Here is a 26,633-nt window from a genome sequence, read left to right as displayed (position 1 = left end):
CGACAGTAACATCGGTGTGATAATGTTATCACATAGATATTATATCGATTTCGATATTGAACATCAATTTAATATTTTAGGCAATGCATTTAAAAAGCAGTTTAAATACAAAAGGTCTCTTTATATACAGAGATAATATTACACTTAGATAAATATTATTATTGAATTAAGTGAATATGCAAACGATCTCAATAAGTTGAATAAATTGTAGAAATATTTGTCATTAATTTTGCAGTAGGCAATTATAAAGACCTATATAGACATTGTTATTACTCAATCAAGCTTAATTTGCAGAATTTATAATTACAGAATATAGTGTGTACCTATATTAATACTTTACTTATATATATTATAATAATTAGAACACTTCATTCTAATTTATATGAGATATGCGGTGGATTATGATTAGTACAGTAAATAAACATTTTATTAAATTGCGACAGCTTCATAAGTGGATATGAGCTCGTATGCAGCGTAGTAACAAGGCGTTTTGCATTTCACGTATAGAATAGATAGGGCAGATAACATTACGTCTATGAGCCACAGTTATTGAGATAACTAGATATCTATCACGACATAGTAACGATCTATGAAGACGACGAGTCTGCGTGCCAACCTTGATCCAATTTCATTAATTTTTACATTCAAGCCCTTATCGTTTATTAGGTCAGTGGTACGTATTCATAGTGATACATACATTGCGTGGCAGAAAGTCGGACATAGTTAAATACACAGTCATATACATTACATTGAATACTTAGTGTTCGATATCCAAGATCCATACTTATTAATTCTTGGATGTAGAGCGTGAAGCGTTCAGGCAAAGTAAGAAGTAAGTAGCTATATAGGGGCGAACCGCATTTAAGAATACTTAGTCGGTAGTACCGAGGCTTGCGTGTTGCTCGACTCTCCGTCTGATTACGCGCATGGCTCATATCGAGATAGATAAAGAAATTCTTATGTGATGTTAGTAAACAAAAAGTGTATAAATAAAAAACGTGGCGTCTTTCTTTTGTCAGTCTTGTAGTGAACTTTAACTGTTGACGATGTCACTTCCGGCAGTTTTTCTTTTCTCACATTATATGGAAAGCTTTTGGGTAAGTTACAAATAAAATAAAATTGAGAAATTGAAATGTCATCCCAAATTATATTGAAATATATTACAATGAAGATTATTTATAAAAATATTAAACTTAAACGAAACTAATTGAAAGTCTTTGCCATTTATAATTTATAAAAAAATAGTGATAATGCAGAAATTATATAAGGTAATAAATAAATAAATCACTAAGTGTGGAGTTGCGGAAATAATAATTAGTTAGCGCTTTTTAATTTGGTTTCATTTCTTATAAACCGGTGGAAATATTTTGATATAGAACAGAAACATAAAGTGTAAGAAGTTACGCGGCAAGTGGAAAATATACATTATTCAGAGATTTTTCTTGTGAATTATGAAGCGCTACATAGAGCTTGCGTGTTTTGGTGAAGTTGGCTTAAAGATTGGCTTAGAAGTCTACTTTTTATGCATACGTTTTTATTTTTAATTACATAGATTTTAATTAATGGCTTTGTAATGTAGTTTAAAAATAAATTTGTGCCAAATCATTCCATAAGTCAATCTGATACAAATATTTTTTAAAGATTATCGATATTACATAAGTAATACTTTTATTTGCCTTTAGCGTTGGTAATTGTGGGTAAACCTACCTGTAAGATACAGACGATGCAACCATAATAAAAGCTTCGTGAAGCTATACTATTAGTTAAACAACCGACGATAATTATTCGATTTTTTAATATTTAGGTATATCTACCTGTATATATGTATACAGATATATTAACATTTGAGTATTATTAGGGGATCGTTATATTGGTATTGATTCGGGCACTTGTAAATTTACCTTATATAGATTGAGTAGGTAAAGCAGTCAGCAGGTTAATTAATTTCAATCATCTGCAATTAAGTAAACTTAACTATTCATTCGTAACTACAGTTACGCTTGAACTATTCTCATAAAGTTCACTACTTCCTCTGTCAGTAATTGTTTTACAGCTCTTGACCTTTGAAAGAACGATATAATTAAAGAGAAACATCAGGATTATCTTATATTGTTTATATATTTCATTAACTTAATTATTCACAGTAAATAAATATGGCATGATTATTTTAGTTTGGTACACACGTATGTATAACAGATATGACATAATACTACTATATGACTGGTCGTCGTAATAATTAGTCTAATAGATTGTAAAATTCTGCGGATGTAATAGTGCAGTGAGACGTACCTACGTCTCATAGGTCTGGAATTCTATCTTGGTTGAGCCAATTTCAGAATTTCTTAACATACGGTTGTTTCTAGTTGTTATAATGTACCTATTGGTGGCCCTAGGAACATTAGGATAATCAGGTCCTAATTAATATGAGGAAGGAATGAGTATAAACTGTCTAACAGAGCAGTAAAAGAGAATAGTGATTCGCTGGTGCATATCAATGGAATATGACCGGATGATGATAGAGTTAGATCAGTTATGACAAATTCATTAGAAGTAACCGTGAATGCCTATGTCCAGCAGTGGACGTCTACCGGGCTGCGATGATGATGATGATGAACCGTGAATGCTTTGGTTGTCACATTTTTCGTAATAGGATTATTTGTCATCAATAGTATCAGTCTATAGGAACTAGGTAGATTCAGGTATCGAGGAACCCAAGGAATTCCCTTAACCTAAATGGAAGAGGGTTTAATGCTAGCTAAAGTGCTAGGTTACTGACTATAAAGAAAATAAATATTACACGTACCACGTACAGTATAATAATAAAATGTATTATTGATTAATGGGTGTATTACTAGTATGTGCTGAACAAGACATGTATGATTGATAGTTCGCGGATTTATATGATGGTAAACTAATGGCTAGTATGATGTAGTTGTTGGTAGTAGGTGGTGCGCATGCTCTGCGACCACACAGAAGTAGTGCGTGCGACTACTTGACCGCGACGTTGAATATTCAGCACTTTGTTCACTCATCGCGATATATTAATATTCAAACGGTCGCTAACTTCTACGTGATTCAAGGTTAATTTTTTGCCGTACAATAATTAAGAATAATTGCGAAAGACGTTTAATAGATATTACTCTATCATAAAAACGTTACTACGGCTGGTAGACTGCTATATATTCTGTGTAGACTGAGATTGCATCTGCAATCACTGGAAAATAAAATTGGTTAGTTGCCTTATACTTAGGATAGTAATCTGATACTAAATATATTTATAACTAAATATATAAACTGAAACTACTGTATGCATTAAATCAATAATTTTATACATTTCTACATACGTAGAAAGATGTTTCAAATTACTGTAACATTATACACCTTCTTACCTACTTTATTAATAACTATAAGCTTTTGCAGGATAAAATAAAACTGTTCTTAGGTACGGTTTGTACTCTGTAGTAAAATAAAAAAAATATTAGAGACCATTGACAATTAATTTGTTTAAACCTAATTTCGTAATTTATTATAACTATACTTATAATAAAAACACGTTATAATAAAAACTTTATTTTAACCATAAATACTTATAATTTAGAAAAACTATAACATTCTTTATTATTTCTTTAAGTCAATTATTATCTGGTATTAGTCGATATTCGAAGTATTAGTCGTTATTGATAAAGAAATGAGATACACAGTTGCTATTGACACTATATCTGCGTTAACCAAATTTTAAGTATATCAAATAATAAACGTAATACTAAAATACACAAAATAAAAAATAACACCTACGTGCAAAAACAAAATGGTGCATTATAGTAATTTTGCATGGTCGATAATAAAACCATTAAAACCACTTCTGATCCAATTAAAGAGTTTAAAAAGATAAAAAATAACGATTCACAGATCTAATTTGCAATAAATTAAATAAAAACTTGCCTACATATTAAGTAGAATTCTGTGATTCTTATTCTTTTTAATATAAATCTTATTATAGGGGTTCAGTAAATACGTACAAAAATCTATTAAATACAATACTATTTGAGTTGTCTGTCACCAACCTACTATTTTATACTTATTACAAATTAAGTATATAAACTAAATACTATATACCTAGTATTATTGTATATAGAATTTAGTTTATTAAATACAAATTACATAAAAAATTATTTCTATTCAAGCAATGATTCAGATAGAAAACTAAATTTTTTAGGTCCATTACTTATTCCAATAAAATATCAGCTAAGTAGGTATCAGTGTAGGTAGCACTAGACCGAGCTCTACCGAATGTCTAAATCTAAACAACTACACTTAACATAAATTAAATTTTTATGCCAAGCCAACGTTGTCGTCGGCCCCCAAACTGGTTAGTTGGTTAAAGCCACCCCATTAGTATGATAATGGATTACTAACACTGCTCGTAAACCTTCTTGATGCGAAATTGAGGCGGCAATGACACTTATGTACAAGTTTGTTTTTGTGGAGTTAGGATAAATAAATATGCAAAATAACTTACCCACGTTAATTCTACTAACATTATTGTAAATGTTATGTGCGAATCTTTGTAAAGATACTACTTAATGATAAAAAAAAGACTGGATAGATTTTAATGAAAATTGGTTACCCGTATAAAGTAGTCAGTTTTTGGCCAAATCATTTGCAGACCGCATTGATTGTTTTCTCTAGCATATTTATATATAATAATATATATTATTATAATAGAAAATATAGTATTGTATAATTTTAGTTATCAGAATTAATACAGCTGAGTGATTGACGGAATCAGAGAATTTATGGAAATAGCCGAAATATTATAGTTATAAAGCACCTCGAACCTCTCAAGGACGCAATAAAACTTTATTACTTACGTGCATACCTAAATAGATACCAATGTAATATGCAAATAGTGTCTTTTAATTAGATATCGTGAAATTAACGTAAAACTAAGGTTTTTGATAACGTGATAAGACCTATTTATGTTGTAAATATGGTCTTACAATATTTTAATGTTAAATGTAATAGACCGAGGCGGGCAAGTCAATTGGTAGATGGCGATTATTTTGTAGGTAACTTCATTAATATGCCGGTACTGTCTCATAGATATGGTCGTTTGTGGTACTGGTTTGAGTAGTGTTTCAGTTAGATTTTCAATTTGATGGTAGGTACATAGTAATATAAAGTATGACTGACAAGCTCATCATTGGAGAGATAATTTTGATGAAGGCGGGTTAGTTATCAGAAATAAAAAGATAAATGAAATATTAAATGTCTGCTGGTATACTTAACTCAATATTATATTTGTATATATCATATTTGCTGATAGAAGGCCATCGGCAACAATAACACGTAAAACAACCATCTACATTCCAACTCTCATGCCACCAAATAAATTTGAGTATCAATACCAAGGCCCGTTTCCATGGAGCCCCTCTTTTAATAAAGGAGACTCACACATTGTAGTTTGTTTTGTACATGTTAAATATGTGTCCATATAGTTACACAAAAGAAGAGAGACGTATTAAATTGTCAATGTTACTTAAAATGTGGAAGTGCCAGAATGAAAGCAGATGTGTGCGTAGCGTTATAGTGACACATATCCGATACGGGAGACGAGTGGACCGGGCGGCCTTCGGCATCTGCGAGCAAAACGAATCACGCACCGCCCCCGGCCCGGCCCGTCTACAGTCGCAGGGAAGTCGGCTGTCTGCATCTGCACTCTGTACACCACACAAACATCTATATACAAGAACATTTCGAAGTAGCCGCCGGCTAAAGCTTAACCTTGGCGACGTCAGCAAGGTTTCATTCAACTCCCAATTATGTGCGAACATTAAACTCTTTTTGCATTTTTAAAATATGCAGACGAATTTATTTGGGTTATATTTTTAGATTGGTTTCTAAACTCCGTGAATATTATAGCCAGTAGTTGATTTTTTGTATTTCAGATTAGACATTTTGTAGGTATCGAAAAAGCTTTTGGTCCTTGTTAAGGCTGTAATAATTGGCTGTTAAGTGGTTTGTCCTTGTGGTAGTGGTGTCCTGGTGGTATTTAAGATATTTTGTTAATAGCAGAGATAAAGCTTTTTAATTTTATTACTTACCTACTTAATAGACAGCCTAACAGTTTATTTAATAGGTACAGTCCGTTTCTGTAGCTGTCAGTTATTTTGCCTGTCTATCTCTATATATATGAATGTATTTTCTGGAACATAGTGCTGTACGCTTTACTTAAAAAATACTAATGTCTTAGATAGATTAGTTAAATCATGAAATTACGAAAATAGAACTAATTTGTAATTCAATGATTTAGCCACCTTAATGGGGTATAAAATTATGGAAGTTCATTAGTACATTCCTAAAGAGCAAAAAATAAACGAATAGGTATATAATCCTATCACTTGCTGGAGGTATACATATAAAATTAAAAGTCTAATCACATAAATATAGTACAGGGTCTTCATTTATTAGATAGAATACCGTTATATCTAACAAACTTGCTTCTCTAAAGTAAATAAAACTATTTACAAGTAATGATGCACTTATTTGTTTGAGGTAAGGTCGAAGATAAGATTTCAATTTCTAAAGTAACATTTATATTATGGTTTTATATCCTAATTACTAAAGCAAATATGTGACTGCAAAGGTAGAGATTTCCCGAAATGAGAATGTCATTAAAGCGAAAATGAACCCCGTGAACTGACCTCGATAATCGCGGAAGAGACGGCGACTCTTATCACACACAGCTGTTCATTCAGTACACGACTTTGCAAAGCTCGAGTGTGTTGCATGAATATTGCTATGATTAATATGGGTTCTTTAAATACCGGTTTGCGTCATTTTACTACCATCCTTGAATTCAAGTCATTGCTAACCGACGTCAAAAATTTATAGGTTTATATCATTATTATAATTTTCAATCGCTATATTTATAATAATGTACCCCATCATTACTTATCTGTAATATATGGAGTACCTACTACATATAAAATTTACCTAGTACATAGGTTAATCTGTATGTAACTAAATCTTTTAGAAAAAGTGATTTATTGTCTGACTTAACAAAGTACTGCAATTTTTAGTCACTATAACTGGAGATGTACAGGAGTTACGAGAATTTACCGTACAGCTGCAAGATGGGTTTATATAACTATGATATCATAGTGCAACATCAATAAGTTTAGATCAATCGATTCGTTTTACTAATTACTAATGATGACTTAGTAATACACTGAAGAGTGTACTCTCACCCAGTTTACTATAGCAAAAAAAAAATATATATATTTATATTTGCCAGTAGTGGATATAAAGTTATTTTTAATTAATAACTACATAGCTAGTACAGATTATTCCATACAAGTAGGATTAAAAACTAACAGTGAAGGGTAATGTTAGTATCCACTTAATAGTGTACGTATCTATTCGTAAATAAACTAAATTGGAGCATAATTATAATTAACTGATAATTCAGAATTTATTATTTCACATGAAGTTAAATACATATGTTTTCTAAAGATAAATTTGATAGTCTATAGAATTAGTGCTCTTATTGATGTCCAATTTGTCATTATTAGGTACCTGGTTGGTTTATTTTGTGGGGAAAAGTATAGGTACTTTTTATTTTAACTATAAGATCAACCAATACATTACGAACCTGGTGGCATAAATTTAGTCTCAACTTAACAGATAAATGAATAAGGTAATTTCAATTAAGATAATAAATACTTACAGCAATTAGTTGCAATGCCATTTAGTACGGATCTCTAAAAATACTAAAGATAATAGAAATCATAGCTCCTTATCCAACACCAAGTCAAGTGTTTGCGCAAAGGTGAACAAAAATAAAATACAGTCATTATGAAAGAAAATAAAATGGTAGTGATTATACAAAATTAATTAGTCATTAAAACTTACGCAGACAGTTGTTATAGAGATTTATTAGCAAGATTTGTATCAGCTATATAAATGTATGTATAATAAAAATATAAGTTTTATACACCCACTATGGATATTCTCATTTTTTACTAGTTTACATGACATAATATACCCTGATATAATTATTAATTACTTTACAAACTAGTCTCATCAAATTTCGTCAAAAACGAATATATAATTTTCATACATGAAAACTGTATTATTGTAAATGATTGATAAAAATCAACAGTCTAAAATATTTTAGCATAAAGTTAGGAGAAACTATCAGAACTTCAATCCCTTCGCTAATTCAGCAAGAAACCTAGCTTGAAGTTAGGCAGATATGAACAATTGTTTTCCGTCAATGTACGCAAGTAATGTATCAACCACCTCAATCTTTTTCATTAATAAGTAAGTATTTTTATTTATCAGAATCATCAATAGATATAAAGTGGTATACAAAAGTAAGTAATTTATCATACTTACAGATGGAAAAAGTTTTTTCATGGGACACAACTCTTTCACAATTACATTTTGTACTCAGGCTGATGACTGAACGGATTTATAGTCAACGTAATTTTTATGATAAAAAGGCGGATATGTTAATAATAGTAAAACTGATAAACTACAATTTTACGAGTTTTTTGACCGAAGTATCTTATTTGTTTATTAAGAATAAGATAAACAAGATCATAAAAGTGTCTACTAATCATTCTCCTGAGAGATAACCTTTCCTAAATTTCCTCCAAATATCGCATACCTAATTGATGTGTAATAAGTATTTCTAAATTTATATCGATATAGATAAGTATGATTTTTTTATTCGAGTCCATGGGAGAACACTACTTGGAAAATGTCTTTCTATCCAGGTGTCACAACTTTTGTATTGATTCAACATACAACTACAATATCACAATCAATAATAAAAGAAAAATATGATGACATTATATTAAATATTATCAACATGAAGCCGGTTTAACAAAATGCATTCTTACTTGATTAGATATACTTCTTATTACAGATTACAATTTATATTTTAATTTATTTAAAGAATATTGCGACATACTGCAAGTGTAAAAAGTTAAGTATATTATATATTAAAGTACACAGTGTTGAACAAAAGAAATGGAGTTCGTTCTAGCATGACTGGTTACGATGTATTTATAGGCTGACGGCCATTCGATCGCGATGGGTTAAAAATGGTTTAACACTTCACGTATCTAGTCGATGTGCTTGAGACAATTTTAAAAGTGCTTGGACGACTGATAATTCGTATAAAAGTTAATAAGATATCACTCATTCAAATAATGCACTTAATCAAATAAAATGCAATCGTTTCCTCCCGAATCATTGATCATTCGGGAGGACACGATTGCATTTCCTCATATTAATATGATGATTGATACTTATGTTCCGAAAACATTTGTGGTTGTTGCATATTATTTGATATGTTCCATCTCTTACTTTTAATTTTACGTAAGCTGTCGATAATTGTATTTACTAAAATTATTGCCTATAAACTATAAGTACCTATGTGACAATTAAGTACGATGGACACACGACAAAAATAACTAGTTGAATTATTTATTATACAATATTATTTTTGTATTAATTATATATGCCTATAAATTTTATAATTACCATGTATCCAAATACCATTAAAAAAATGTACAACATACCGTTATGAATTGGATGGGGTAGTCATCATTGTCAACTTTCGTTGGGTATATTTACCCTATTTTGACTGATTCTCCGGTATTACATCTTCAGTATAAAAAAACACATACCTAACTGTATTTTTTGGTGTCGGTGAGATTTCAACCTCTTGGTTGTGTCAGGGTAAAACCACTACGTCACGACGCTATTAAAATCGTAAACAATTAGGCATATAGATGAAAAATGAAAGAAAAAAGGAACTTACTGTATAAAAAAACATTAGTGATTTATTGCCCTATCTATGTCAAAACAGCATAAACAGGACTAGGAACTCGTAATTTCGAAAATATAATATAAACACATTGTGCAGTTTGACACCATTATTTTTATAAATTTAAATATAATTATTTCTAATCAAATTTACATCATTATTTTTTAGTAAGCAAAGGTTTTAGTTGAATATGTTCAGTATTTTATCAATAAAAACAGCAGTGATAGTTACGTCAGACTAATAAAGAAATCTTTAATGTAGAGTATTATTGATCAAGTACCTATTTAATCTTAATATTAATGCTTACAATAATTACATTATTTATTGCATATAATGGGACAAATTGTTTATCAATCTGATGCGTTCATATAAACTTTATATACAAATGGATTATTGTTACTCGATGACTTCACGCGTCCTTAGGGTTTATTTACCGTATGTAGAACACAGGATTACATTATTAGGTAGATAGGTTTATATGATTGCATATTTTAATCTTATCACCAGTTTATTAATATTACCTACTTTAACGGAGTCATATGAAATGAAGCATAGAACATTATTATATTCTACTGAACCGACCTTCAACTTGCGCCGACTAAAATTAGACTACAGATAAGGCCTTAGTTATTATTTAGCAGTTCATAAAAGTCTGCCTGCCTATGTAGGAATATTATATATATTATATATATATATTTATTCCTTATTATTATATATATATTAATATATATAACTGTTATTGTAACATTTAAATGAATAAATGATTAACACACACACAATAATATATATATACATACTCGTATATAGGAGGGATATGTCTACTTTCATTAAATGAGACCAATCATTTTTATCTGTTTCTATCTCTTAAAATAATTATGTTCCTTATTTCATATATAAATATATATAGTATCATTGAATAAGTACCCCTTTACATTACATATAATATATTAGTGATATAAGTTCTTAATTTCTTTCAGATCTGTGTTTCATTTAGTATGTTATTACCTACATTAACATAAATTGTATATTTTTGCAACGGTAGTGCCTTCCATGTAGGTACGTTTCTTGCTTTATTATGTAGCAGAATTATGTTCAATGACAACGGAGGCTACGGATAAAGGTGTTCAATCAGAGCTGTTATTTTTATGTAACTAGAATGACAAACAGGCTGACGGCTCAGTTGATGATAAAAGGTAACGTGGCCAATATACAATACATGAACAGCTGCATGGACATCAAACGACACCCGTGTTAACGTATGAGACGTTGCCATTACCGAAAACTAAGATGATACTATATCCTCTACTTTCACTGCCTTATCTCACTCTTCAACGGAGATAACTCATTATGTACTCTTGTGTCATTATATAGTAGTTATCACAACTATGATCAACAGTGTCGACATCTCCTTTTAAATCCTTGAAGTGATAATGTTTTCAATGTTATTTAATTAGCGATATTTTTATTTGTCAATTTATGAGTATCGTTGAGTACCGATCTCTCTATAAAGATCAACGTATATTGTCTTCGTATAGGATAAACTTCAATAAAATTTGTTGAATTCAATTATGTAGGAGGTCGTTATATTATATATATATTTGAATTTCAACTACAAATTTATCGATTTGTTTTGCGGCAATCGATCTCCAGAGAAGAGAAGAGGTCTCCAGATTATTCACGGATTCCGGTGTACAGTGTATTGAGCAAAAGAGTAGTGTCTTTATATTTAAGTTATTTAGTAATATTTAAAATTCAAAATCGATTCCCAGAAATAAGAAAATATAACGATAATAGAACAGCAACAATAGAACCAACTTGTGTCTTCTGCTGTCTGCCTGCATATTGGAGGGATTGAATTTTTATCTCAAAACCAGTTTCGGAACAAATATATCTATATAGAGGGTTCGAATCCGGTCTGGACCCAATCTAGATTAACACAAAGAACTTATATTCCTCTCATAACCATTTGCATTCTCTCATCGGATAAATAATAATATCATGGATGTTTTATGTAGGTATCATTTCTTTCCTTTATATCGATGTAGTTATATGTAAATGTAGATACTATACTGTAAATTGCTTTGTCATTTCGACCGAGATTAAAAAGATAAGAAGTATTGTATTTATTATTGCACATTGAGGAAGTCAAAGAAATGTCTGATTAATAAAGAATACACTAGGGAGTAATTTAATTGGCGGGCTCGCAGTTAGCGAGCCGCCCCTGTAATTAGTTCGTGAGACATAATACATTAAAATTCATGTTTTCGTCTGGACTATTATTACTCTGTAGAGGTTTGGAACTCTATATGTAGCTACTGTAAGTATAATTATTATATTCATAAACATCTCAATTCTAAGAAGGTGAATACTGCTGCACTTAGGTAGGTAACTATGTATGTAATACTACAAGAAAATATTTTCATATGTATAGACATGTATCTAAATAGTTTAATAGAATTAATTACAATTTACACAAACTGGTGCAATACTATACAAATCGTCAAATTAGGTAGATATTTAATTTATCGCATTTAACCGTGAACCAAAGAAACCTTGTTATTATATAATTAATACCTACTTTGCGGATAAGACAAGCTAATTCAATACACTTATTGTATACCTATTCCATTGAAATCATTTACTACTTTTGTTATTGTAAATACCGATTAGGCATAGTAATTATATATCAATATTTGCCATAAGTGTTCAATTTTTATTTTTCATTTGCAAACTGATATTGTTCAGATTTCATATTCTCACGGTATCTTTATCAGTGTACAGATTCATCAAAATTGGACCACTTTGTAGGTAAAAAGGTTAATGGTTAGGTACGCCGTCTGGTCGGCGTCCGTTTGGATGCATTGTCTTTAATTATGATTGGAGGCGTCGTATCGCCAACGCGGCCGATTATGTCGAATTCCGTCTATATTCTTCGTGTAAAACACTCTGGTTTGCCAAACCAGATTCAGTCTATGACATGATTAATTAGTCGATTATTTTATTTACGTAAGCTTAAAACGTAGAGTCGTAGATGTTTTTTACAGTTTGATAATTAATACATGTCTTTCAAATAACCTTTAAAAATATTTTAGGGAAAACACAAGAGACAGTCAGAAACTCTAAAATAAAAAATAATGGGATAATGTAATGTAATGTTTTGGATAGATAATGTGAATGGATTTGTTTTTTAATTACTTATTATAAAATATACATACTAATAAATTACGTACCCTATGTAATTTATTTTCTAAATGTAGAAAAAAACCTAACGAGAAAATGCGGCAAAGTCGGTATGGTTTAATCTGAGTAATCATGAAGTGTTACAGTTTAGATCCAGGTAATTCTTGCGTAATTATGTTAAATAGAATAGAGGAATATTAAAAAAAAAAAGAGTTTTTTGGGCAACGTCAGAACTGGTATATAGGCAAATAATAAAAAAAATACAAAGTTCTATTTGAAATAGAGACAAAGGAATATACGAAACATGCCAGCTTGCTCTCACTGTGGTGTAATATCATTATGTATATTATGTTCCAGAAGGAAGCTGTATCACATAGTCGTGTAAAAAAAATCGAATATATTATATAAAAGAGTCAGTGCTTCACGTACTTAAATAAATAATACATATATTTGGTCAATGATAAGATAAACACATTATTTGTGTTGCGCCTTTCGAGGAATTCATTTACAGTTCGCAACGGGTTTTTGAAAATGATATTCCGTTATTTTAAACTCAACATGGTCCGTTATGAATGCAATAAAAACTTGCATGTCCGGCAGAACTTTGACAAGATAATAATCAAATGTAAGTTCTTGAATAGCTGTGTCGCGTGGTTTTAACCGCATTCAAATTAAAAAAAGTGACGGCCTCCTACTATTTCCAAAGGAACATCATGAAATTACTTCACATTTTATAAAGTTGGAGTATTGAAAAAAATAATGAAATCTAGGATCCCTGGAATTCAGGGGTTTTTTTATTTTGTGTCGTCACATTTTAATTTTACTATTAAAATGTGATAAAAATCGCATCCATCAGGCGGGAGTTGTCCTCAGTAGCCCCATAAGTTCTTCCGCGGGTTTGTAGTGTCATCTGCACTAGAGAACCATTGGAGTAGTCCGAAAAAAATGGGATAAAAATAACATGGTACATGTGCGATATTTATTTATTTTCGGTTAGCACATCTTCTGACTTTTTGGTTGTAGCTTGATAAAAAATAGCTAATAATAACCACCTTCGTCAAACATTATTCTATAAAATGTAAAAATGTTTTTTTCCAATCCAACTAGTAGTATACGAAACCCTTCAGCTTTATTATATATTAGTATAGATACTTGGAGTCGCAATGCTTGATAAATACAATCGCACATTCTGCGGGCGTTGACGTTGCGTGTCGCTGACTGTTGTGTTGCCGCCGGCTGTAGGCGCATTACGTTACGTAACGCATGCCAGTTGCGTAAAACCAATGTCAAGATCGCTGAGTTACTTACCATCAGCAGCGGCATTGCGCACTGGCCGCCATCCACCTCGCCTCAGTGCCTGAGTTGTGGGTGAATGACCGCGTCACCAAACAAAATTCTATAACAGCAAACGTATAAATAGTAAATGTAGTGAGTCGATATCGATCAATGAGTAATTATGTAAATAAAATCCGGTTTTACAATCCATAAACAGTATGGCCGCCAAAAAATTTTAGAGTAAGATTTAGACTTAGGTACCTAATTTAACATAAGATTTATAAAAAATATATTATAAAGGTGCACTTGTATCTACTGTTTTATATTTTAAACAAATAGGTAAAATGGAAATATACCTTATTAATATAATACATGTTAATTTACAGGAAAATAAAATAAGTAACATAGAATAAATAGATAGGTACCATAAAATTCATAAATTGTGTTAGGGCACATATAGTAACTCAATGAATATATTTTTAATTTATTCTTATTTCATGAAAAAAATAACTTGAATTGTGACTATTGTGACTAAAAATGACACGGAGCCTATTTATTGTTAAAACACCCAAAGATATATATTGCGTAATATTTGAAAATAAATCAATTCGAGAGCCAATTGATGACCGCCTTCTTAATTAAGTCATCACATTATGTTTCACAACATTTAGGTGCTATTGACAAATATTTTTTTTAAAAGAACACATATTTTCTAATTTACATTTATTATTAACCTGCATATTTGTTTTCTGAACAGAGTACACCACCACCCTTAGTGGACTGGTCGGGGTTGGGAGTTCCGACATTGGTGCTATTGGTGACAGCACTCCTAGTGGCTGCTACTGCCCTGGTAGCTCGAGTCACCGATGCCAAGCAAGCCACTCGCTTGCCCGGCCCGCCTGCACTGCCATTCCTAGGCACAAGATGGCTCTTCTGGAGTAGATACAGAATGAATAAATTACACGAAGCTTACGAAGGTGAGATGCAGGTAGAATGATTTTTGATATATCTCTCTCTATTTAGAATGCTGTAAGCATATAAAGTATTTAGGTTGATGCTGTAGTTGCGTAGCTATGGTTTCGTAAGAAGTATTGCTATGTGAACAAAAGTTGCATAAGAAAACTGAGGAGTTATATCAATATCAAGGTCATGTTGTCGTATGTTGTCTATCTATACCCTCGCTGTCACAATGAGAGATTTGCACGCAGACATGTTCAGGCGGTACGGGCCGGTGTTCGTGGAAACAACGCCAGGGGGCGCTGCTGTAGTGTCGATTGCTGAACGGGCCGCACTTGAGGCTGTGCTCCGGACTCCAGCAAAAAGGCCTTATCGTCCACCCACGGAGATAGTTCAGGTCTATCGGAGAAGTAGGCCAGACAGATATGCCTCCACGGGACTTGTTAATGAGTTAGTATATTTATTTATTATTAGGCTAAAAAATCTTTTCATAACTTGTAGGTGCAACGTACATTTTCATTCAGTACGACAATTAAATTAGTACAAAACGGTAAATACTTAATTAGTCAAACATATAGTGCATATAGTCACAAATATAAACGAGGGCTTGCAATGTTATTGTAATATATTTATTGAGTGCAAACCCCTGCTATACTAAAGTACTTTCGAACTTAGTTGATAAAAGTCTACTTATCAACTTAAAATTGGATATAGGAAAATATGATTTTGAGATTGAGATTTGATATCAACTTGGCTTCTCGACAGTAGGATCCAAGATGGACTCATATTGATGAGTAATCGCATCATAAGAGGTATTTTACATATATTATGTATATAGCACCAATAAAGTAGAGTAATAATAATAGAAGGTAAATAGGAAGTATGAAATGTTGAATTGTCTAATAATAATCGCAGTAGATGTAATAATAGATATAATGCCAATATTTGACAAGGATCTAATTGCCGGTCACGTAGGTATCTACACTCATAGATAAATCATGCTTTTGCAATTCCTATTGACTTTTTATACAGCCGTGCAACTAATGTTGTATGGCATTTCCTGTATGATATGGCCAAATTGAATGTCAGTTTTTTATCGTACTTCGATTGAATAAATTGATTCAGGATTATCTTCTGGTTATGGTTTTAAAATAGATCTTTAACATAGAAAAACCGATGTGTCAATGTTTATTTTTAGACATAATATTAGAAACAAAACAATGGGTGGATTCTTGTATCTGCTTAATTATGTACACACTAAGTACTTTGTAGGCTTCTGATTTTATACACCTTTATTCATTATCATTATGTTATTTCATGCACTTACACAGATTAAGTAGAAATAATTTCGTCATTAGTTACAGACCTGACAACGTTGACAGCCAGACTATCTCCGATTTACCCTTTCGGCCTCGGTTGTATTACAAGTATAGTAATAAGTAGGTAGATTTCCTTTATGTCGTCGTTATTTTAGACCAAATTTTTCTTATTATACTCTAATCCACGTCACATCACCCTTCTTATATTTATATCGGTTTATATTAGTTACAGGTATGAAAGCTATTTATAATCTACTGATTATAAATATCTACTTTACTTGGTAGAGATCCCATTTCGCCTGCATTCATTCTTTTATTGAAAGTATTTATATATATTTCAATAGAAATGACATATATGTTTATTTGAGACAGTACAAAGTTTATACCTTTACAGGCAAGGAGAGAAATGGCAACATCTTCGTCGTCACCTTACCGCGGAGCTCACAAGTCCGCAAACAATACAAGGTTTCCTTCCTGAGTTGAACAACATCTGCGAAGACTTCCTGAATCTTCTGCATGCCTGTCGTAAACCCGATGGCACTGTTCATGGCTTTGACCAGCTAACGAACAGAATGGGACTGGAGTGTAAGTAAATCTTCTATTTCCTGAGATATCGAAATATAGCAAGAAGTATGCATTCGTGACGACTATTAGTTGAATTGTGAAAGGTCTGTCCGTTCATCTGTCACTAACAACGGCTACGTTAGCGGGTCATCAGTAGAGAAGGATAGTATGAGGATGAAGTAATTTCAGTTACAATATCAAAATACAAATAATCATACTCATGAATACAAATGTTTGTACCGTACGAGGAATAAATCCGCGCATCAGTGTATATCGCAACTTAACAATACACTTTTGATAAATACATGATTATCGACACTGATTTTATTGTCAAATATTTTTATGCAAAGTTCCCTTTGGTGAGTGAGTTTACAATTACAACTTTTTTAATTTATTTGAAATATTATTAGATTTTAATTTAGAAGTCAAATGATTTTCTTATAGAAATAACTGTAATAATAAAATTACAATTTTAGATGATTGTGATAGAAATTTTATATATAAAATAAGAAGAATAGAAAACGTTTTCATCGGATACTATTTTCATATTTAAAACACGGGATTTGTACGTCTATTAGTCGATAGATAGATAATAGTCACGAGGGTGTAGGTAATTACACAACATTAGGTAAACAAGGTCAGATAAAAATATTTGATAAATTTGAACTCACTACATAATGTACTTACATAATATGCACCGAAGTACCTACGTCATAGTTATTGTAGAATATTCAGTGAAGGATACACTATAGGTATGACGAGAACACGACGTGAAGTGACGTTAAAGATAATATAAAATATAGGTCAGGCATTGCAGAAATAGCTCTATGCGATAAGCGATAACTATTAGTGCTGCTACACGTACCTACTATGCAGTTCTAAAATAATAATTTAACACAATTGATTCATTCAATGTAATGAAATGTGAGCATGTAAAGTAGACTTCAATAATTGGGAATGCACAGGACCCCTTAGGATATAATAGACGTACAAAGTGTCTTATTGTTTTATCTCTAAAGTCAACAAAAACAAATATACGGGTTTTTTTTTATTTCAGTAAGTGACTATATTTAAATCCTGCCCTTTTTTCATATAATTGATATAATACTATCTGCATTTATTAGAAATTATAGATAATATATAATAGCTGGACAACACTAGTTTAAACAATAGTAGGTATTATGCGGGCGTACGTATGTTATGTAGGTAAGTATTTAACATTAGAAATGCATGTATGAAGTGCATCGCTTATCAATTGTGGCCGGAAGTTATGTCTTTACGAGCAAATAGGTTACAGCTGCTGCTGATATAAGTTTTCTAGTAAAAACAAATGGTTGACAATATCGCGGTGGTCTTATTCAAAACTACGATTTTTTCCACATTCAAGATAAATATGGTATGTGCTTGTGTACTGAGTCTATCCCTTGGCACGTTTGTTTATTCCGAAATTATAATAATATTTTTCCGCATGAATTTTATAGTGTTTAGTAGGTATTGTCTGTAAAAAGGAACCACCACGGAAGAGAACTTCTTCAGAATAGTTGTCACTTAAAACAGTTGAAGTGATGGATTTATAATAATAATAATAATAATAAACTCTTTATTGTGCACATAGAAGAAGTACAATAAGAAAAAGAAAAAAAATTTACTAGCTGACATAAAATATTTTTTTTATAAGATTGCTTGAGTCTGGTGATGATAAGGATATTTTTCCTTAGATGTATGATCAACTTTGAAAAAATGATTTTTGAAATTATGTTTTTTCAGTGGTAAATAAACAAACACTACATGGTAAAGTACATTAAAGTCCAGGGGACACCTGGGATTAGACTCTTGTAAAACTTTCAAGCAATAATTAAATTGGTCTAAAAACAATTAGAGTAGTATGAGAAAATTGCGCAGCGTAATTATGGTGACAAAACCCCGACCGTGGGACATGGTAGAATACTTAGCAATTGTCATATTTTATTTTCATTCACTTGATTGTTCTGCTTTTATTTTTGTTATTGTCTTTATTATTATTGAGATGACGACAATTTTCATTTACAGCCGTCTGCGGTTTGATGCTAGGAACTCGTTTGGGGTTCTTAGAGCGATGTATGTCGGGTAGAGCGGCAACCCTGGCTGCAGCTGTCAAGGCACACTTTCGAGCACAGAGGGACTCCTATTACGGCGCCCCCTTGTGGAAGTTCGCACCAACCAAGTTGTACAGGACGTTTGTTAGAAGTGAAGAGACAATTCACACGTGAGTTGAAAACATTTTAACTGGTACCTGACAGCATATATCGTTAGCATAGACAGGTGTAAGTAACTTACCATAATTATCCATTAAAAAATTATAGATTTTAAATGTTACGTAATAAATCTGAGCAAATAGTAGATACATGGGCAATCTTGGTATACTATAGGTACTAATTTACCGACGCGTTATGTTGATAATGTCTGAGAAAAATAAAAGAGCACTGACTCCATAAAACAATCTGCAAGTTCAACGACAGCGATAACAATCTTAACGTCAAAATAACCCAAAATGTGATTAAAACTTTAATATTCTTTAAGTATACAGTGATAGTTAATATTTGCCTGTTTATACAAAGCAGACATAATGACAAATATAGAAAACAAGATAAAAGAGAAAACTAATGGAGTATTTATATTATCTTTTATTTTAAGAATAATTTATAATGAGACAAAGTACCTCATTATGTTTACTATGCAAATGTTTTACTATACACATTTAAATTAAATTGTATTTTAATAATTCCTGTAAATATGGATTTCACACAATGAAGAATCAATCGTGACAGTGTGTTGTTTTCAATGAAATAAGTAAATAATAAGTTTATGTAAAGAAATATATTTAATATTGATTATTAATAACTACTATTATTCATAATTATACTAGAATGTTCACTCTCTGTATTAAATCTTCAACTCTCGAATTTTGTCGTATAATTATATATGTGTATAAATTATAATTATATGCATTGTTAGGTACAATTTTGAAATTTGCACTAGTGAATGTTTAGGTACAATATTTAGTTCAACCAACCGGCTCTCAATTATGATGAAATAAATAGTGGATTAGAGTTTTGGATTTTTTAAATTCTGGAAACTGGAACTGGAACAGTTGCATAAATGCAACAATTGCATACTGGAATCCAGTATGCAATTGATAAAATACAAGGACCGAATAGAATAGTAAATCTAAGTGAACAAAATTAAATATATACATAGAACCAACAGGTGTAGGTATATTATTTCGAGGATTTGTTAAAATAATTTGCGTAACGTATAAAATATTATCTAACATTAAAAAGTTTTATACATTTGTTTGAGTAATAATATTCAATTTAAGATGAATGTCTATTATTACATGTAGGTAATATAAAATATAGCTCGCTTTAGGCACGCGAATGCTCGACAGGATAGTATCAGATCTAATGGAGGAAGCAAAGATGCGGACGCGGGGATCTGCACAAGATGACGGCATGCAAGAAATCTTTATGAAAATACTAGAAAACCCAGCGCTTGACATGCGGGATAAGAAAGCCGCCATTATAGACTTCGTGACAGCGGGCATTGAAACAGTAGGTATATAAATTAGGATTCATTGCGAATTTTATAAAATGTTAATGCGAAATTTCTGTTATCAAAGCTGGTAAAATTACACTAACAAGTTTGGGATTTTGAGCAGATATAGGTAATTATATTTTGCGGCATTCGTTAATTCTGCCATAAGACAAGTTACGTGCCAGTTATAATAAGGAAATAGGGCAGTGAAATTACTGGGTATAGAGAAAGTCATAACACTTTTAGTCCTAAGGCGAGGCAATGACGTAACTATTTCAATGTAGCTGAACTTTGTGATATATATATGGTGCAATAGGCTTGTCATGTTCATGTCAGTAGGTAATGATTATTATTGCGTCAGGTGAGCATCTAATCTGCTAGTTTGCTTCTTTTGTAAATGCGTGTTATAATTTTCACTAATAAAGTGTAGGTAAAGTGGAAGTTTTGATCTGTTTGTAGTGGAGGGTTTTAGGAACTATTGTATCTATTTGCAAAATTCACTAAGCATTTGAATCAAAATTTGGTAGTCAATAATAATTTAGATAATTATTATGACTACTAGGAATTTTGATTGTAGCTGGTTTAAGACGTACACGTAGTTCAGTAAGCGAATTCAGAAAGAAAATGTGCTTCTATTTAACTTAGTAATTAGGATACTTTGTTTGCATAGGAATTATATTACGAGTACGTTATGATACAAGACGCATGATTAGCGTTTTTAAAATTCAGGTTATAAAACTTTATATTTACCAAAGAATTTAGCGATAACGAATCGTTAAAAATGTAGTTTGAAATTATTAAATATTTTTTATTCAAACAATAAGATATTTAAGATTTTTGAACTCTACCATTTAAATATACCTAATAGTTTGTTTAGATCTGTTTAAACCTAATATATATTATCTACAAAATCAGCGATAAATATTCCATATACAAAAATTATATGTTTTAAAGTAAGTAGTACTTGTGCTGACGGTCTGCTGTAATTTTATTTTTCAAATACCTATATGTAAGGCGTAGTAATCTTACTAGTACAAAAAAAAATATCAGATTGAATGTACATTGCTACATCACTAAGGCCATCATAATAATTGAGCATCATCTTGCTTGCAGTTGGCAAACAGTCTAGTATTCCTCTTGTACCTGTTAAGCGGTCGACCGGATTGGCAGCAGAAGATTCGTTCAGAGCTGCCCAGCTGTGGAGTGCTACGAGCTGAAGAGATGGCAGCTGCGCCTGCCATCCGAGCTGCTACCAATGAAGCGTTCAGATTGCTACCAACTGCTCCATTTTTGGCAAGACTTTTGGATGCACCAATGACCATTTCCGGACATAGACTACCGGCTGGGGTAATTAGCTAGATTTTATTTCCACTTGTCAATAAATGTAAAATTTTCCTAAGTAAGTTTGGTATAATATTAATGATGGATGGCAGAACACATTATTCCCGATGGTAGCATGTTCGATTCCCGCACGATGTAAAATTTTTTAATCATGATTGTTTGTATTGGTCTGGGTGTTTTGTATGTAGAGGTAGGTGAGGTATAATGATCGCCTTAAGGAAAAAACTTAACTGTGGCTAAAGTTGAAGTCAAAATCGCAATATTTCTATTGTTAGAGGTAGTGAATTTACTTTGTAACTGCATACTTATTTTTCATGATATGTATGTAGTTTATTTGTATTAGAGATTTTTGTTAAAGTTTACTAAAGAATCATTTTATACACACCTATGTATAAAATGATCCCTGGGGTAGGGGTAAAATGATCCCTGGGATCCTTTTACATAACTTAATTAATAGCTGTGAAATAAAACACTCAGCTGTTTATCTTAATCATATGTATTGTTCATAACAATTTAAGTATGTAAGCAAGTTACACGAAACTTTTGCAGTCTTCATGTTTCATTAGAGATTTTTTTAGTCATTCTCAATGTCAAAATGCAATAGCAATTTCAACACTTCATTAAAAAAACAATAATTTTCTTATAAAGAATTTAGAAATCGACCTATCTATTTCTAAGTTCTATGTTAAATTTTTTTTTCACACTATTAAATTGATTACTTGAAAGGCAAATATCGCAAGTAAAGTCGCCTTCATCGTCACTATCTATTCCCGCACAAGCTTCCCCATGTCCCCATTTAAGACACACAACGCACCTAATCCACTCGTTTTGCGTATATAAAATCTCGGCTTGATCTGTAAAAACAATACATATTAATGGGGTAAAATGATCCCAGGGATCATTTTAAACACATGAAAGAGACAATTTCACCCCAAACATTGAATTCCAAGATATCGATCAAAATATTAAACTTTAAATACCGGGTGCATGATCGAACATGCTTGAACATTAGTTAACTGCTATTAATATCCGCAAATAAAACATTTCAATAAACACGAACATGTAATAAGTAATGAAAGTTCAAAAACAGGCTTGCCTTAGATCAGAGTCGCATTTTTTTATTATTTTATAATAAGATCGCGCCAAATACTCTTACCGCTATGATATTTGGATAGGTGGCAATAATTGTCTCTGATTTACAGCGGGGGGGGGGGGGGATCATTTAACCTCCAGGGATCATATTACCTCACCTTCCCCTATATTAGGTATAGATTTAAAAAAAAAATGTATAAAAGTAGAAGTATAAAATGTATCAGTTGTCTATTATCCATAACACAAGGTCTGCTTAGCTTAGGGCTAGATAGCTCTATGTGAATTGGCCATGCAGATTGTTGTTATATACATACACAGAGATTGATTAACATTAATTATTTTTAAAAGAAAAATATTATTAGCAATTTAAACCAACTATTTATATTGGGTATAAAAATATGTTGTTTAATTATGTACTGTACGTTTATCCCAAAATGTTAAAAAAATAAATGTCTACACTTGCGAAGCTAGTGATAATAAAAAATAAATAAATTGCACAGAATAACTTACTAAATATATATGCTATTGTTGTATGCTAGTGCTTTTATTTTAAAAAATGCTAGACATAGATATATTAAACAAAACAACATATACTAATTGTAACATTTTTTTCTTTAAGACATTTGTGCTAGCGCACACAGGCGCAGCATGCAGACGTGAGGAGAACTTTTGGTCTGCGACAGAATATCTACCTGAAAGATGGCTGTGCGGACGGGAGCCTCATGCAGCCTCTCTAGTAGCACCATTCGGTAGAGGACGACGTATGTGCCCAGGGAAGAGATTTGTCGAGTTGGAACTACATTTGCTGCTTGCCAAGGTTCAAAATTCTATCATACCTCCACTTTGTAATCAAGTTCACTCTATTCTATGTATTTGCAGAGGTAGACTGCTATAAATTTTTAAAAAAGTCGTTTGCGTGGGTATATATATTGGTTTGTAGTTTTTTTTTTTGTTGATATAAAGCTGCGAAATTACTGAGAACTAAGATATCATTCCTGTCTTGCGGCCTATCTTAGTTTTTAGGAAAGGACACACAAGTGGTATATCACAAGTGTTCATGTATGTATATAGGCGACGATTACTCACTTACCATCAGGTGGTTCGACATCTTGTTTCCATTCCAATTATATAAAGAAAAATATTTTTTACTCACAAGTATGAGGAGGTCATTGAAATCGGTAGTATGCGTACTCAGCATGGAAGCTTGCTTAGCGGTCAATAGACTATTGGGAGAGAGAGATACCCGTGTAGATGTGTGTGGTACTGTGTATAGGGCGCTGGGGTCGGTGCAGCCAACGATGGTGGTAATTAAAGACGCAATATGTAAAAGTTACAGTATATAGGTGCACTTGTTGATTTTTGTAATTAGGTAGTTATTGAATCAATTCTTTTGTTTCGAAATTATTTTTAAGTGTATGGTGACTATACAATCATTAGATTCTATTTAGATTATCTTAATAATTTTTGTTACGGTACGGTAATTTTTGTTACCCATACTATTATTACTATGGAGTAACCCTAACAAAATTACTCTACTCTTATAGTACCTACTGGGTTTATTTTTTATTTCACAATAACATGTGATGTAATATAAATTTCTTTGTGCAGATTATGCAGCGATGGAGGGTGCAGTTCGATGGTGAATTAGATGTACAATTCGATTTTCTATTGTCGCCAAAGTCACCCGTATCTTTAAAATTAGTCGAGTGGTAGAATTAAGTTACAACTAAAAATGTTATTTGAATTTAAAACATTACGATTCTAAAGACATTCTGATATAATCTTGCCATATTGTTGTTCATAATAATATAATAGAAGAATACAATAAAATATTAAGTTGAATGTTACCCATTGACACATCGATCCAACAGGATTCCAACCCACATCTCTGATATAACCGGGCAGACTGCGTTTGTAGTTACGTTAGTTGTGGTTGTGTCTAGTCCTATTGGGTCGACCTAACAGAAGATTCATCTTCTTTGTATATACAAAACTATACTATAATTATGAACGACGATTATTATTTTAACATTTTTCGACAAAAGACGATGAATTATAGGTATCTATTGTTTTTATATTGTAGTATCAGAGTTCATAGACATGTTTGAGAGGGATGCTACCGCTAAATCAAAAATGTAATGCGCTTTTTCCTTTTTATTTTACTGGCATGATAATCAAACTGACGGCCAGTGATGATAAACGGCCAGCATTGCAAACATTGTCTTTGTTACGGCGTGATGCACCGCACGCATTGTCATTCCATAGGACGAAGATGTCGCATCTCCTTACATTTCTTATAATATCATTCATATTTGTTAATACGAATTTGTTAATGGAGAGATAAATACAAATAATGTTAACACTATCAGATAATATCTCAAAAGAGATAACTATTACGTCGGGCTCTGTTACGGTGTCTGTGTTTAGACCACGGCTTATATAGGTATATGTAAAAATATGCTCGACTCATAGAAATAGAGGTAAGCATATGTTTACAGACCCACAGACAGTCATAATTAAGATTGGTTTGATGCCATAGAAATGGCACTCAGATACCAAAATTATGGGTTTCATACAATTTGTCAGCCCCTATATTATACGATTTTTGCGATATAAATGTATTTATATATATTCTTCAGGGTTTAAACTGCCCGTATACTAAAATTCGTTATAATTGGTCAGTCGTTAGTCAATACGAAAATATTTGACTATTATCATAGTTTGAACACTGAATTCCATTGTCACAGGGTATTGGCACGGTCTGCTCAAATTATATCTACACTTCTTTTTAGTTTAATAAGTACTGTCCACAAATTACAAAGTAAGAACTTAGTTTTGTACTTTTATGTTTAATTAATTGCTAAAATAGTTTTATTAAATATGGCTGTGTTAATATCAAAAACATATTTAGGTATATGAATTTAATTATAAACCGTAAATACCTCTTGTTAATAAGACTGCGTATTGCCAGCATTATGCATTTGTCAGCATTTAATATAATATTACTACGTTGTGCATTGCATGAGTAGGTATTAAAATAAGCTTATTAGACACGACATGTAGATTAACATTATTGATTAATAAAATCATTCCATTTTGTATTTAATTTAAATCATCTTAGATGTTTATATTTAGCCCGATATAAAAGTGGCCATTCTATAATTTAATATTAGATACACTTATTGTATAATATTTACGGTAATATGATAGGTATATTACATAATTAATAAGTTGTTTGAATGATTAATGATTTGCGTTATCACTTATTTACTTAACCGAAAATGAGTTAAGCTAATATTTAATTTATTCAGTTTTGTATTAATGACCCTTTATTATACAGCATAACATGGAAATAATATAATAATCCGAAACATATTGTTTACATTAATTATTCTTGGGAAAAGTAATCTTTGCAGGCAGAGAGCATTAACATAACACAAAAGTAAATTTGTTGTACTTTAAAATAATTCACAAAGCAATTGTTATAATTT

General features: G+C 31.5%; 1 protein-coding gene across 2 annotated transcripts; it reads left to right on the top strand.

Annotated features, from left to right (window-relative positions):
* The first annotated feature begins 890 nt into the window (after nt 1-890).
* LOC131846403 (ecdysone 20-monooxygenase) lies at nt 891-24,994 on the top strand. Of its 2 annotated transcripts, XM_059195685.1 has the most exons (9): nt 891-1,097; nt 15,054-15,273; nt 15,505-15,703; nt 16,967-17,157; nt 19,186-19,381; nt 20,564-20,726; nt 21,823-22,056; nt 23,762-23,959; nt 24,751-24,994. In XM_059195685.1, the coding sequence occupies exons 1-9, from the start codon at nt 1,047-1,049 to the stop codon at nt 24,853-24,855; spliced, it is 1,557 nt and encodes a 518-aa protein (XP_059051668.1). In that variant the 5' UTR covers nt 891-1,046; the 3' UTR covers nt 24,856-24,994. The 2 variants fall into 2 exon arrangements, with proteins under 2 accessions (XP_059051668.1, XP_059051669.1); XM_059195686.1 differs by lacking the exon at nt 891-1,097 and having other exon boundaries at nt 15,193-15,284.
* Nucleotides 24,995-26,633: the final 1,639 nt, after the last annotated feature.

This window comes from Achroia grisella, unplaced genomic scaffold (assembly GCF_030625045.1).
Source record: "Achroia grisella isolate CSIRO2021 unplaced genomic scaffold, CSIRO_AGI_Agris_v1 utg511, whole genome shotgun sequence".
Lineage (NCBI taxonomy): Eukaryota > Metazoa > Arthropoda > Insecta > Lepidoptera > Pyralidae > Achroia > Achroia grisella.
The sequence above is the reverse complement of the archived record's forward strand: the minus strand, read 5'-3'. Positions and strand labels throughout refer to the sequence as shown.

Coding starts and splice junctions, on each gene's coding strand:
- LOC131846403 (XM_059195685.1), top strand. CDS start 1,047: ATGTCACTTCCGGCAGTTTTTCTTTTCTCACATTATATGGAAAGCTTT. Junction 15,704..16,966: donor TCCACGGGACTTGTTAATGA/GTTAGTATATTT, acceptor ATACCTTTACAG/GCAAGGAGAGAAATGGCAAC. Junction 19,382..20,563: donor AGTGAAGAGACAATTCACAC/GTGAGTTGAAAA, acceptor AATGCTCGACAG/GATAGTATCAGATCTAATGG.